The following is a 16,164-nucleotide window of genomic DNA, read 5'->3' as shown; positions in this document are numbered from 1 at the left end:
CTCTGAAGAAGCTCATTGTAGGCCCGGAAATCATCGGTAGGGGAAGCCTCCTCCGAGGGCCGAATTTCTCTCTCAGGAGAGTCCGACAACGGAGATCCGCTGTACCGAGCTCGGCTCCGAGGAGACACCACCTCCGACGGACGGGGTGTTCTATCACGAACATCATAGGAACCAGCCCTGGGAGACAGTGACAGAGAGACCCCCCGATAACATCGTTCCGAGAAGTATGAGCCTTCTCTACTATAATAGCGGGTACCTGGGTCGTCCCGACCCCGACTACCTCTAGACCGGCTCCGATAAGAACAGTGGGAACTCCGGTCGTAGGAGTGGGGCTGTTGACTCCTCGTGGAACGAACCGAGCCCAACTCATATGACGTCGATCGAGGCCGACCTGATGGCGTAGGGGGCTTGTCGATCGGAACCACATCCACCTCTTGGATCGCCTCCGGCGGAGGAGACTTGGATGGAGGGCGGCCAGTGGACTCGTTGCGGCCCTCCGACGGGGCTGGAGTAGGACCGGTCGGAACCAAGGGTGAAGAGGTAAGTAGGGTCTCCAACACTGCCTTATCATGTTTGCTGGAGTGTTTATGCTTCTTCTTTTTCTTTTCAGAATCGGTTCGAGCAGTTGACTTCGAAGTCGGATCCGAAGCCTTCGGATCCGGTATCTCCCGGGGTGCCGGTGGGGTCGCCCTCGGACCCGAGGGAGTCCTGTCACCACGGACCTCACGGCTAGGTGGAGTACGGGCCGTCGACAAAGTTGAAGGAGGTCGACTCCGAACGGTTCTCGGAACCGAAGCTGTCGGATCCGACGAACTCCGAACCGGGGCCGAACGACTCGGGGACGGATTGGAACGCGGCCTGGCACCCGAAGTCTCAGAAAGAGGACGGGAAGGTGCAGCCGGCGCAGAAGAGGACTTCGGTGGAGGGTCTTCTACCGACATTGCACGCTGCCAAAGGGAGGCATGCAAGCGATCCGCCCGCTCGGCCCGAGCCTTGGAGGTAAACGCGCGGCAATGTTTACACGCCTGAACATTGTGCATTTCTCCAAGGCAGTAGAGACAAATAGAATGGCCATCCGACCTTGTCATTTTGCGGTTACAGGTCTCACAACGCTTGAACAAGGCCGTCTCAGCCATCGCAACGAAGGAAGAGCAAGAACCTCAACGATCGGCGGCGAAAGAGAAACTGAGGGTATGTGAGGGGCGCTCCGCCTCCTAGGAACCGTTTTGGCGGGAAAGCGGCCGCGCTTGCGCGCTTGGAGGCTGGAGCGCCCCCTAGTGGTTTAGAGCTATAGAAATCTCCAGTATCGGCAGGCCTGCGCGTGCGCAGTCCCATGTGGGACTGCACAGGAAGACCGTAGATGAAACATGGTTAAATCTTTCCTCCTGGGATCGACAGAATTTAAAAGTGCTAAATTCTGAATGGAACTTGCACTTCCCAAAGCTAAAAAAATCTGGGGTTAATCAATAAATAGAAGGAACAAGATTGTGCCAGCTGACCCATTCTCAACAGCTATGCATTGACTATATCTTCTTCACACGTGGATTATCTGTATTTGCATTGGCTCACTCAGTGCTGCAGAGAGAGCATACAAACTATATCAACATGTACCAACCTACAAACTATACCTGCACCCCACTCCCATCCCAGCACTCTTTCTTTCAATGACTTTCAACGGTGCTGCATCTGTGATTATGTCCTCTCATTTCAACCATTTAAACTTAACTCAGGAGAGTGGAACAGCTTCAGCTGGGCCAATTCCAGATGGCCCTCCCCATTGCGAAACGTCGCGCATCGTCACGCGTCGTTGCGCAGAAAACGCGAAATATCGCGTTTTCTTGCGTGAGTTTTGCGTGACGTCGCACGAAACTCGTGCGAGAAAACGCGACGTTTCGCAATGGGGAGGGCCATCTGGAATCGGCCCTGGTGAGAAACATATCTGCCTTTATGAGGGAAGAATGGAAGATTTTGACTCACCGTGAAGCTTCCTTTCTTGGTGGTCCAGGAGTGGGGCAGTCATAACTAGTGGGTAGCTCCTCCTCCAACTCTTTCGCAGGGGCCGGACAAAAAACTTGCGATCCTTGGGGGAGGGGCTTCCAGGAGTCCTCAGTTCCTTTTCAAGCCCTCGCCGGTGTCACCAGGATTCTGCAACAGTCTGTCATTTCCTGCTACACAGAACTAAAATAACAACTGATCAACGTGATCCAACCAACTAAAAAGCCCCCTAAGCACAGGGAGGCTGTAACTATGGTAAAACCCCCATTTCTATACTTTAGCTAAGCGCCTGATATTTGAACTCCCATTCCATCCCCTTTATGTTATTTTTACTGTTATAATTATCAGGGTGGGTACTGACTGCCCCACTCCTGGACCACCAAGAAAGGAAGCTTCACGGTGAGTCAAAATCTTCCATTCTCTAGTGGTCCGGAGTGGGGCAGTCATAACTAGTGGGATATATGCTTAGCAGTGTTCCCGCAGGGTGGGTATTCTACTGTTCCAAAACCCTCTGTAACACCCTCCTGCCAAATGCTGCCTCTGCAGAGGCCCACTGATCTATTCTATAGTGTTTGGTGAATGTATGCACTGACCTCCAGGTTGCCGCTTTGCATATTTTTTCTAAGGAGGGGAAAGACCTATAAGCTGCCGAGGTAGCCGCCCCTCTAAGGGAGTGGGCTTTGATCCCCTCCGGAGGTGGAAGGTTCCTGGATTTGTATGCCAACTCAATACATTCCCTGATCCATCTGCTTAATGTAGACAGGGAAACCTTCTTACCCATAGAGCCACCTTTGAAGGAGACAAACATGCTCTCCACCTCCTGAAAGGAGCTAGTTCTGTCTAAATAGAAACTCAGTGCCCTTCTGACATCTAACATGTGCCACTCCCTTTCCTTATGATGTTTGGGATTGGCACAGAAGGAGGGCAGGACGATGTCTTCCCCCCTATGAAAAGATGTGTTAACCTTCGGGATGAAGGCTGGATCTGTCCGTAAGACTACCCTGTCCTGATGAAAAACACACAGCTCCCTGTTTACTGAGAGTGCCCCTAACTCAGAAACCCTCCTAGCCGAAGTCAGACCTACTAGGAAGATAGTTTTAAGGGACAGGATTTTCAGAGAGCAGGTAGCCATTGGTTCAAAGGGCTCCCTTGTGAGTGCCTTTAACACCACATTAAGGTTCCACGTCGGGAAGCGGTGAACCTGGGGCGGGTTTAGCAGCATAGTCCCCCTCAGGAATCTCTTCACATGAGGATGTGAGGTGAGGGAGGTACCAGACTTGGAGCCTCTAATGGCCGATATTGCCGCCACTTGTCGCTTGAGAGTACTAGTACTCAGTCCCTTTTCCAGACCGTCCTGAAGAAAGAGGAGGATCTGTTTCACATGCGCCGAGGTGGGATCATGGCCTCTACGGTCACACCAGATTGCGAACGATTTCCATGTCTTGTAGTAACTTCTGTTCGTAGACCCCTTCCGTGATGCCAACATAGTGGTAATCACCTTCTCAGAGTAGCCTAACTTCTTGAGTTGTCCATGTTCAACCGCCAGGCCGTCAGCCTCAACGATGCTGGATCCGGGTGCCGGATTTCTCCTTGGGACAACAGGTCCTCTCTGAGCGGCAGAGTCCACCGTTCCGACTGGGACAATCTCATGAGGTCCTGAAACCACGGTCTCCTTGGCCAGAACGGTGTGATCAGAATGACATTCGACCTCTGTTCCAGGATTTTCTGCAGTACCTTGGGTATGAGCTTTATCGGAGGGAAGGCGTATAGGAGTGCTCGTGGCCACTCCTGGCTCAGTGCATCTGTTCCTTTCGCCTCCTGTTCTTTGAACCTCGAAAAGAATTGTGGTATCCTTCTGTTGGCTAGCGTGGCGAACAGATCCATTTCCGGAGCACCAAACCTGTGGCATATCATGGAGAACACCTGTTTGTTCAATGTCCATTCCGCCTGGTCTACAGTGTTTCGGCTCAGCCAGTCTGCCACTGAGTTCTCCTGACCCGCTATGTGGCTTGCCTTTAGCGACTTGATGTTTCTTTCCGCCCAGATGAATATCTCGTTCGCCACTGTCATCAGGTGTTTGGATCTCGTGCCTCCTTGCCTGTTTATGTAGGCTTTCGCCGTCATGTTGTCGGTGTTCACCAAGACATCTTTGTCCTTTAGGTCCGCTGTGAACTCTAGTAGTCCGTTTCTTATTGCCTTGAGTTCCAGGAGGTTTATGCTGGCTTCCCTTTCTTCGTGGAGCCACACCCCTTGTGCCATCCTGTCCTTGGTGTGCGCTCCCCACCCTTTCAGGCTGGCATCCGTCGTCATCACTGTTCTGTTTGTTTCCCTGAGCGGGGAGCCCTCCGTGAACCTGGCTGGTACCAGCCACCAGTCCAGTTCCCTGGATAATGCTTGGGGAACCTCCACAATCCTGTGCCACCGTTGGGCTATGGCCGTCTGATGGGGGCGTAGGAACCTCTGTAGGGGTCTGGTATGAAACCTGGCCCACTGAATGGTATCTTGGCAAGACACCATCATGCCCTGAAGCTTGGCCAGGTGCATAACCTCCATTCTTCGTTTTGTCTGTATCTCCCTTACTAGGGAGAGAATTTTCACCCGTCTCTCCGGGGATACGTAGGTTTTGCCCACAACCGTGTCTACTACCATCCCCAGATGTACGATTCTCTGAGCTGGTATAAGGATGCTTTTCTGACGATTTATGATGAAACCATGACTCTCTAGACAGTTGATCGTCGTTGTTACTGCTGTCTCCGCGGATTGGAGGGATGGTGCTTTTATTAGGATGTCGTCGAGGTACGGCGACAGGGCTACTCCTTGGGTTCTGAGGAAGGCCACCAAGGTAATCAGTACTTTGGTAAACACCCTCGGAGACGATTTCAGGCCGAAGGGAAGGGCTGTGTACTGGTAGTGCCTCCCATCGTAGGCAAAGCGCAGGAATTTCCTGTGGTCTTGCCGAATAGGAATGTGTAAATAGGCCTCGGAGAGATCTATCGATGCAAGGAAGTCCCCATGTTGGATGGCCGCCATGGTAGACTTCATTGTTTCCATTTTGAATTTTCTGGACCTTATGTGCAGATTCAGCCACTTGAGGTCCAGAATGGCCCTGACTTCTCCATTCTTCTTTGGCACGGTGAAGAATACTGAGTACACGCCCTGTTTCCTGTACTGTTTTGGCACTGGCTCTATCGCCTTGATCTGCAAAAGGTGGTTGATGGCCGCTTTTATGTCCTTGTGTTTCGTCTGTGATCGGTTTCGGAACACCTGGATAAAGCGTCTGCGAGGTGTCTTCTCCAATTCCAGGGAGTAGCCCATGGATACTATTTCCAGTACCCATCGATCTGACACTGTCCTTTTCCATTGTGACGCGAAGGTCTGAAGGCGTCCCCCGACTTGCCCCGTCTTCCCAGGGTACAAGTAGTCATGCCTGGTTATTTTTCTTCTGACCCTTTGGCTGGAAGGAAGACTTCCTGAAGGTAGAGGATCTGTTGTCTGATCTGTGTCTCGGTTGCCACCGGTTTTTGAATGGTCTGTCCGATTGTTGTCTGGCAGGTCTTTTGAGATCCCGAAAGGATTGCTTCCATTTATACTTGGGGTCTTTCTTCTTTGAAGGTAGAACCTTCTTCTTTTCTGCATTCTCTACTAGGTACTTGTCTAGGGCGTCACCAAACAGTTTTTCCCCTGAATATGGTATCGCTGCCACCTTGCTGCGTGCTGGAGGGTCCACATCCCAATTCCTTAACCATGTGTTCCTCCTCGCCGCGACATTGAAACCCATGGCCCTGGAGGACATTTGGAAGGAGTCCAGGGTGGCGTCTGCTGCGAAGGCTGCTGCCAGTGCTATCTTCTTTACTTCGTTCTTTATCTCTTTCGGTACTTCCCTGCCAGCTGCTGCCAAGTCGGAGGCCCAGGTGTAGGCTGCTCTCGCGAACAGAGACCCAGTGGCCGAGGATCTAAGAGATGCCGCTGATGCCTCAAAGTCCCTGCGCAGGGCCTGCTCAATTTTCTTATCAGAAGGGTCCTTTGGCATACCTTCTGCGTCCATGGGGAGTACCGAGGTAGTTGCTAGACTGGTCACTGGATCATCCACCATGGGGAGCTTGATTTTCCTTGCATCATCTGGACCTAGGGCGTAAAACTTATGAAAGATAGATTGGTAAAGTTTTGGCTTTGCAGGGTTATCCCATTCCGTCCTCAGAACATCATGGAAGATCGCAGGTAGAGGCACTCCAGTAGATTTGGGCCCCATCTTTGGGAGCGCTCTCTCTAGGCCTTGTGGATAGGGAGTTTCTGTCTCTGATTTACCTGCCGCTGGTGTTGATATTTCTAAGGTCCTTAGTACCTTTGCCAGTAATTTGGAGTACATATCAGGTGGAAATAGACTGGGTTGTATTTTATCCATATCCACCTCTTCCTCCTCTGACAACTCCCCTTCCTCACTCCCTGATGATTGAGTTGATAACTCTGAACTGCCCTGGGATTCTTCTGACTCACTGGACAATTCTTCTAACCACTCGCTGGGCTTTCTCTTTTTTGCTTTAGTTTTAACGGAAGTTAGGAGTTTTCTCTTCCCCTTAGAGGTGCTAGACTCTTTTCTGTCTCTTTTCTGGCTAGCTGTACGGCCTTTAAGGTCCTTAACAGCATTATCAATTCCTTTTTTGATTTCAGCTTGCAGCCAGGCCAAGATGTTTGCTTTAGCCTCAGGGCCTGCAAGGTCAGGGTCACTGCTTCCTGACGGCCCCCCTTGGACAGTGTGAAGCTGTGTTAGTCTTTCTGGGGAGTCCATGGTATTGGAGTCTGACTCCATCTGCTTTTCTCTGTTACTGGCCTGGGACGCCATTCCCGCCAAAAACTTTCCTCCTAAAGTGAAAGTAAGCGTGGGCGGGAATTAGAAGGAGAGAAACGGCTGCATTCCCCCCCCCACCATACCCCTCTGGAGTATTCCGGGGTTTCTTGCTATCATTCAGATTTGCCAAGCCATCAGCGGGTCTACCCGTTCTGATAGAGAGGGAACCCTGTAGCTTTGAAGTTACTCCGTTTCCCTCCATTTCGCTCACAACCACCCAGGCTCTATCAGAGGCCCTCCTGGTTCAGCCGATTCCCCCTCCCCCCCCGCCGTTTTCGGAGGCTCGAGAAACCTCTCCGCAGGGTTTTACTCACAGTCCGTGCGTTTGGCGCGCTTTAGAGGCCTCCGCTGTCCCGGAGCTCTCGGCTTCCTATGGACCGTGCACGCGCGCGCGCGCGCGCGCGCACGCAGCGTCGATCCCCGTCGTTTCGTTCCAGCCTCAGCAGGGGCCGGGTCCTAGCTATCTAGGATCGTCGGCCCCGCGCTCGCTTTTGCGACTCTCTTGCCGCTGCCGCCTGTTCCGGCGGTGGGGGGGGAGGGAGGGGGGGTGGAGGACCAAGCCTTCCTTTCCCCAGCGAGCCCGCGCCTGTTCTGATTCCTTCTCAGTCTTGTAGGATCGCAGCTCTTCAGAGCTCGAAAAATCCGTGTCCGCCTGCTGAGCAGGGCCGGAAAAAACTGAGGACTCCTGGAAGCCCCTCCCCCAAGGATCGCAAGTTTTTTGTCCGGCCCCTGCGAAAGAGTTGGAGGAGGAGCTACCCACTAGTTATGACTGCCCCACTCCGGACCACTAGAGAAAGGCAGGGAACGAATTTTGTTAAATAAAATAAATATATATGTACAAATATAAGCTTGAAGCAGAAGAAATTGCCATCTATTATTCTTATTAAACAATAACCATCCAGATAATTTTCCAGTTCTTAAGTGTACATTTTATTCTAGCAAAGTGTTATACTGGCAAAGTACTTTGTGCCTAAAAAAAAACGAGTAAAGCCTTTCAGCAGCTGTTCTTTCAGTTCAGCTTCTCTTTTTCAAGAAATCCTTTAATAAGAACATAATAAATATATTATTTTTTCCTTTTAATTTTGATTCTATTTTTAAAAGTATAGAAAAACACAACACAATCCGTTATTACATAGTCCTTAAATGGTCAAAATAACTAACATTACATATGTATAATATACTGTGAATATACACACAAAGAGGGGTCTCTAAGTCTCTATAAGCTATACATTACTAAGTAGAAAAGTAACTGTTATATTACCAAAAGAAGCAAATCTTAATTTGACAGCCTTTTTACTAAAATGTTCAAATTTATCCACAAAGAAATGATATTTTGTTATTCATATGCACATCAGTAGGAGACTTGTTTCATTACATTAGTTCACTCAGATGAAAGGAAATAATCAGTAGGTGACTGTTAATCATGCTGATACCACATATGGTTTGTAAACTGAAGAGATTTTTTGATTGCAGAAACATTAGAGCAATCAGATGTTTAGACAATTTGAGGAGCTGGATGTTCTGGAGACAAGGGGAAAACATTCCTCTTTTAGCAGCTCCAAATGTGATACTAGTTGTTCAGAGCAGACTGGCCAAGAAAATGGCCTGAAGTTAGACAACCTGACAGCTTTGTTCATGAAAAGGTTTGACCTCTATAAAGACCACTTTATAAGTGATACTAAAGCACTTTTTTTTGTTTCTAGCATGTGTTTTCTTTTACAACCTGTGATTCTGGCTTTGTAACACAAGAAACAGCAGTTTTAATTCAGATATAGTTTTGGCGTCAAGATGATCCTTGTAAGTGTGTGATATTTCCTTCCATTTCATCAAGCGATTCTTGTCTGTTCATTTACAACCCACATCAGTTATTTTGGATAATGAGACCAGTCTTATTATCTCATTTACATAATACTCATTTTACCTCAGAGGAATTACTCAAAAAATGCTAATAACTCAAAAAAATCTTACCTTGACAAAAAGTAGCATTAATTCTCTTGTAACCTTGTGGACAGTCCACCACTGGACTATATCCAGAGATAACTAAAATTGAAAGACAAAACTAGTAATGAAAAAGTCACAATAGGTTAATTCAGACAAAACTATTAATGAAAAAAGTCACAATAGGTTAATTCAGACAATCAGGAAAATGTGGGCTTGTATGATCTTTTTCTTTATCTCTTTTCTCTGCTCTCACATTTGATTCCCTTCTCCATTTTCAAGTTGCTGTAACTATAGTTACTGTGACAATTCAAGCAGGTAACTATGATTAATGCTAATCTCCACATTATAGCAATGCAAATTCAAACAATTTGCTGATTTGGATATTATGGCAAACTCTGTTTACAATGAAGAAGCGGGGGGGGGGGGGGCTACACCAAGGCAAAATGAAGGAGCAGCAACTGGAGCAAAAGGAAGAATTCTTTAATTATAAGTTAACCTATACACATTTCACATCAGTTTCATCAGGGGGATCTATCAATAAAATAATATGTAAATAGATAATTAATACATCATCTTAAAAATAATCCGCCCTGAGCCTGCTGGAAATGTGGGGAGGGCGGAATAAAAATAATAAATAAATAAATAAATAAATGAAATATATTAAACAGCAGGACAATTATACAGAACATGTGCAAAGTACAATTCAGAATGCATTCTTAGTGTCTAGAAACCAACAGCAACATTAACATACATACCTTAACAAACATTCCACATTAGCATACATACCTTAACAAACATTCCATATCTTACATTCACAAAAGATGTTTTATTAAAACTTTTTTGAAAATTAACATTGTAGAAAACACTGACCTTCAGAATTTCTTTTAACATCTATCCTCTATAAAATGTTGCACCAGGGGCACCAATTCTGTGATGTAATATGTTACTTTTTAGCTCTGAGAGTCTGATTTTGAGAGATCTGTTTGTCTTCCCTGTGTAGATTTTACCACTGTCAGTGATGCTCTATATTCTTGGTGTTTGGGGGGCAATCAGTGGGAGGACTTCTAGTGTCCCTTCCCCACTGGCAGACCTCCTGATGACTCCTGTTTTTTTGGCCACTGTGTGACACAGAGTGTTGGACTGGATGGGCCATTGGCCTGATCCAACATGGCTTCTCTTATGTTTTTATGTTCTTATATCCACATGCTATTGCATATACCACATGATCACTTTTGTAAGTAATAAATTATTTGAGATAACATTGTTTATTGTCAATAGAGTTGATGAAATATTTCATTGGTTTGGTATTCTTACAGAAGCAACAATGCCCACAAGGAAAGTGGCCCATTGGCAGGCTATATCCTGGAAATACTAGCTGTAAATTCATATTCTGATAAGTGTTGTTATGTATTAAAAGGTCTTTCAAACTAGCTGTTTTCTTATAGGCAATAATGTGTTTTTTGTTACACATAGGTATGTCATCTAATATGTTTCAGTTTTTACGTACGCTCTTTTTAAAGCCTGCACTTATAGAACCGTACGGTAAGCTACATACAAGCCTTCCAGGGTCACTTGTTTGCTTGCCCCTTAGTAGTTCACTCCTACCTTTAGCAATAGCCTTGGTGAGAGATGTTTGCAAAATTCGCTGTGGGTATCCTTTTTGTGTCAAATTCTTTAAAAAGAGGATTGTAACAATTTCACCACCTGGGATTTTGATTTGCTGGATAGATCTGCTATGTTTACACAGATAAGTATTTATTTCTTAATTTTACTGCTATACATTATGGCTGGCGCCTATTCTCAGATTTAAGCTCAAATTTACATAGTTTGCTATACAGAATCATTTTTATGATTAAATTATTTGAATTGCCTTAAATAATGTTACTGATTATCATTTTGTAGAATCAGTTTAGTTCTTTATTGGCATTTTAAAAACATTTCAATTTCATGTCAAGGGCATAAAGCTCAGAACCATAGAAGATGTCAAGGAAAGCTGACTTTCATCCAACATGATTAGTGTCTGGCAAGTAATACTACTTTAGTAAGGAAAAACGTCAAAATGTCATGGGAACAAAGTGACCCTGAATCAGCATCCTGTGAATGAGTCAACCACCAGGCCAGTTAAATACCAGTTAAATGTCAAAAGTATTAACAACTTGCTTGATTTCCTTAGTGCTTATTGAGAATCTATGAGATGAGCACATTTGCTTAGCTTCATAGTAAGCACATGAATGCTTTTTTTAAAAAGTTGACGTGCACTAGAGGTGATGCCAAACACAAGAGGCAGAAAGTCCTCTTTTCTAATGGGTGCCTCATGAACCTACTTCCGTATGTATGAATATTACGTTGTAATTTAATTGGGTACTGATTTTGCTGTTATTGTTGCCAAAAACAAAAACTACAACAACGGCGCTTACATACTGCTCTTCTAGACAGATTAATGCCTCACGCAGAGTGGAAAACAAAGTCAGTGTCACAATACAGCTGGGAAGCTGGGGCTGAGAGGAGTGGCTTACCCAAGGCCACCTACTGAGCTCATGGCAGGAGTGAGATTCAAATTACAGAGTGCTGATTCACAGCCCAACAACTCAACCACTATGCTACAACAGCTATACTGCTTAACTGCTATGCTACAGCAATTATATGATAGCAGCATGGAACGCAAAACACCTTAATTTTAAAATACAAAATGTTATTCATCTTCTCATGTTCTTTCCTCAAAAGGGTATTCATATGCTAGTGTTGCCAATCCCCCGCTTGGGGCAGGGGATCCCCCACTCCCAACCTCCACCCACTGCTCCAAAAGGTGGAGAAACACACCTCCTGGGACACGATCCTGGGTGGCATGGTGCACTCCCGTGCACTACAGTGGGCTGATTTGGGCCCCAAATTTGCCTAATCAGGCCTAAATTGGCCCGCTGTGAAGTACAGGAGCTCTCCAGGGCCCTCCTGGCAGCACCTCCACATTCTGCAGCAGGCCGATTAAAGACCCATTTGGGGCTGAAATTGGCCTGCTGCGAAGTGCAGGAGCACTCCAGGGCCTATCGCGCTGCCCCAAACGGGCTGAAATCAGCCCACTGCAGCACACATGAGCACTCCCGGGGCGGCACAAGGTCCTATGCGATGATATTACTTTCCAGAAGTGATGTCATTGCTCAGCTCACGTGAAGCCATCTACAAAGGAGAGTGCCAGGTCTCTCACTTCCCGCCCAGAGGTTGAGGTGACCTGGCAACACTACCATATGCTCATAGCGGTTTTAATAAATGCTATACATACAGTAGCAAGACTAGGTTTCTTCACAGATATGCCACCAAAAAAAGAGGGGGTAGTTTTACATTCACATAAAAGTTACAATTATGTCCAATAGTTTGTGTGTGTGTGTGTATGACATTTTTAAGGATCAGGATCATCTCCCTTTTTAGTAAATACAGTAAATGCAAAATGGTGGGATTGAAAGAAAAACTGAAAAAATAAACACATTTACCTGATTTCTTTGGACATTTTTGGCATTTATGAAAACCCCAGGAAGTACCCACAGTACCACAGCAATCTTCTTGTTTTGAAAGACCCGGAAGTGCTTTGCCACACTAGAAAATTGAAGTTGGAAAATCTCAGATTAGTGGTGCTGAAAGACAAACCATTTCTAGGATGCTACTGTATCAAAATCACTATGACATATCATAATCCCAGCACTAAGCAGCTAGGCCACAGATTACACAATATGCAAAATGCTTTCTTTGGGCTAGTTTTAGAGCCAAATCAGTTCAATCTTAAACAGTTACACCCAAGAAGAACAAAAAGAAGTGAAGATTGCTATCTCCCCTAACGGGCTTGATAATTGAACAAAGACCAAGGTATATTGAATTAAAGAGACAGATACCTAAAGCAGAGGAAGTAAGAAAGTGATTGGGAGTGGAAATGGAGGCTTTTTGAATATAAGAGAGCTAAAAAGAGTGAAAAAGACGTTTTGTTTTGCATACCTGTGGTTTGAGAGATAACGACGTGAAGGGAAGGAGTGTGGGAAGCGGCGGAAAAATCGTGAGATGCTGACTTTATGTAAAAGCAAAGAGCCGTGGCTAGAAGGGCAGGAAGTGTGCTGGGGGAGCAATGGAAGGGGAACAAGGGAAGAAGAACAACATGGGACAGAAGACCCAAAGAGGAAGCGGAAGGTCGCCATTTCAAGTGTGGTAAAAGGTTGAAGGCTTTACCATAGACTATACCATCGAGAAAAAACGCCTGACATTTTAAAGAGGATGCAAGATTCGCCATTTTAAGTACGGGAAAGTTGCGGACTTCACCACAGACTGTACCACAGAAAAAAAAGAAAAACGCCTGACATCTTGAAGGTAATAATTGAACATTATTAAGTTTAAGTTTTGTTACGACAGCTTAGAGTGACAGGTGAGAAAACGGAGTTGAGGAAGAGAGCAGACTCGTGGGGTGCTAAGGCAAGCCCAACGATGTCGAAGAAAGATAAAGATAGAGACTGGCAGATGGCAATTGAGAACTTGGATAAGAAAGTAACAGAGGGCAATAAAGAAATACAAGAAATGGTTCAGGAATCACAAAAGCAGATGCAGGAGGCACAGCAAAATTTATTGAAGGATATTAAAGAGGCCATAAGATCAGAAGTGGCAGAGCTGGCAAAAAATATTGAAGAGATAAAAAAGGAACTTCAAACTACACAACAAAAGGTACAGGAGGTGGAAATGAAAACAGGAAATTTAAAGGCAGAAACATCAGCGTTAAGTGACAGGATGGTTGTGATGGAATGTAAAGCAACAGAAAAACAACTTCGCTTTAGAAGTGTGCCGGAGACAATGGGGTCTACTCTGAAACAAATCACTGATATGATAGCAGAATTTTTAAATAAAGAAAAGGAGGAGGTGGCTGCAAATCTGAATACAGTCTATAGAGTGAACTCAAAGTATGCAGAGCAAAAGCATCTACCAAGAGATGTTATTGTCCAGTTAACTACAAAGAGAACGAAGGAGGAAATTATTAGGAAACATTTTGAATCCCCATTGGTACTTGAAGGAAAAAGGGTCAGAATTATGAAGGAGTTACTGAAGCGAGTTTTGCAAGAGAGAAAGAAATATAGAGATCTGACAAAGAGGCTGAAAATGATGAATATAAGATATAGATGGGAACTACCTGAAGGCCTGAGATTTGAGTTCCAATCTGTGAGACAAGTGATCAAATCAGGACATGCAATGGAAGTGTTCCTATTGGATAAGAATAAGGACTTACCCCAAATAAGTAGACTTTAAATATGGAGTACAAATTAATTTCATGGAATGTTAATGGACTTAATTCACCCTCTAAACGTAAGGCATTATTTCATTGGCTGGCCAAACAAAGATGCAATATAATTTGTTTACAAGAGACCCACATAAGAGATCAAGATATTAAGTATTTACAATATAAGAAATTGGGGAAAGAATTTGTGGCAGCAACTAAGCAAAAAAAGAGAGGAATTGTAATTTATATAAAAGAAGAGCTGCAACCAAAAATGATTGTAAATGACAGAGATGGCAGATACTTGGCGGTGGAATTTCAATGTAATGTGAAAAAGACATTGATTTTGGGAATTTATGCGCCAAATGGTGCAAAAGAACAATTTTTTAACGAAATAAGGATGCAGCTGGATCAAGTAACATATGACCAAGTGATTGTGCCAGGGGACTTCAATGGTGTTGTGGACTTACAACTAGATACAAAAACAAACATGAGTAAAAATAAAATGGGGAAATTGCCAAAGTCGTTTTTTGAATTTCAAAACAAAAATGTTTAGAGGACATTTGGAGAATCCACAACCCAAAGACAAAGCAATATACCTTCTTTTCAGCAACTCATCAATCACTGTCAAGAATAGATATGATTTGGGCAACTAAATAATTAGCAGTGTGAACAAAAGAGATGGATATTTTGCCAAAAGTTAGTTCTGATCACAATCCTATGTTGTGGAGATTTGGCATGAGAAGGAAAAAATTGAGATGGAGAATAAATGAAGACCTCTTGCATAGCCAAGTAAATTTGGATGTTCTTAAAAAAGAGACTAGGTGTTTTATTCAATATAATGTGGATCAGGGTGTGTCAATTCATAAAGTATGGGATACGTATAAAGCGGTTATTCGAGGAGTACTTATAGACTTAAATGCCAGAGACAAGAAAAATAAAGAACTGAAATTGAAAGAAATTCAAGAAAAAATAATGCAAAAAGAACAACAATTAAAGAAAAGACCAGGTAAAAAGAAATTGCAATATGAAATTAAAATACTACAGGAACAAATAAAAGCGATGGAGAATAAAGAGGTGGAATGGGAACTGAAAAGACTGAAACAAAAAACTTTTGAAGGAGCCAATAAACCGGGGAAATATTTAGCATGGCAACTGAAGAAAAAGAGAGAGAACAAAATAATAAGTAAAATTATAGAAGATGGAAAGGAGCTATTTGATCAAAATGCAATTGGAAGAGCATTTTATAAATATTATGCGAAACTATATCAGAGAAAACGTATTGACAAAAGGTTAATGGAAGAATATTTCCATAATTTGAATTTGCCAGAAGTACCTAAGAAATTGAGAGACAAATTGAATGCTAAAATTACAATAACTGAGATTATGGAGGCGATACAAGCAACAAAAGGTGGAAAGGCGCCAGAGCCAGATGGAATTACGGCTAAATCCTATAAAGTTTTGGCTGATGAAGTAGTCCAATTGTTGCTAAAAGTAATGAATGCAATATTAGAAGGGCAGGAAATACCAGAAACATGGAATGAAGCCAACATAACATTGATACCGAAAGAAACACAGGATTTGACTAATGTTAAAAATTATAGACCAATATCTTTGACAAACAATGACTATAAGATCTTTGCAAAAATATTGGCTGAAAGACTTAAAGCCTGGTTGGTGGAGTTTATAGACGAGGAACAAGCAGGTTTTTTGCCAGACAGACAAATAAAAGACAACTTAAGAGTAGTGTTGAATGCCATGGAGTACTATGACAAGAATCCAGGAAAACAAGTTGGTTTCTTTTTTGTAGATGCAGAAAAAGCGTTCGATAATTTAAATTGGGATTTTATGATTGCTACAGTGGAAAAGATGTAATTGGGTAAGATGTTTATCCAAGCAGTGAAGGCAATATACAAAGATCAATCTGCAGCTATAGTTGTAAATAGTGATATAACAAAAAAGTTGGGAATAAGTAAAGGTACAAGACAAGGGTGTCCACTCTCTCCTTTGTTGTTTGTGATGGTATTGGAAATTTTACTTAGAAAGATACGTGAAGATGATATGATAAGAGGCTTAAAGATTAAAGGTTTTTCCTATAAAGTTAGAGCATTTGCTGACGACGTTATGGTTATAGTGGAAGATC

General features: G+C 44.1%; 1 protein-coding gene across 10 annotated transcripts in view; it reads right to left on the bottom strand.

Annotated features, from left to right (window-relative positions):
• LTBP1 (latent transforming growth factor beta binding protein 1) overlaps positions 1-16,164 on the bottom strand; it is a 416,097-nt gene that overhangs the window by 209,774 nt on the left and 190,159 nt on the right. For all 10 annotated transcript variants that reach the window (XM_054976893.1, XM_054976903.1, XM_054976911.1 and 7 more), the window contains 2 exons: positions 12,268-12,370; positions 8,810-8,881 (listed from right to left, as the gene is read on the bottom strand). In XM_054976893.1, the coding sequence (XP_054832868.1) occupies positions 8,810-8,881; positions 12,268-12,370 (175 nt within the window). The remainder of the gene's footprint in view (positions 1-8,809; positions 8,882-12,267; positions 12,371-16,164) is intronic.

The sequence above is a fragment of the Eublepharis macularius genome, chromosome 1 (genome assembly GCF_028583425.1).
Source record: "Eublepharis macularius isolate TG4126 chromosome 1, MPM_Emac_v1.0, whole genome shotgun sequence".
In the NCBI taxonomy this organism is placed as follows: domain Eukaryota; kingdom Metazoa; phylum Chordata; class Lepidosauria; order Squamata; family Eublepharidae; genus Eublepharis; species Eublepharis macularius.
Note: the sequence above shows the minus strand (reverse complement) of the source record. Positions and strands in the feature narration are given on the sequence as shown.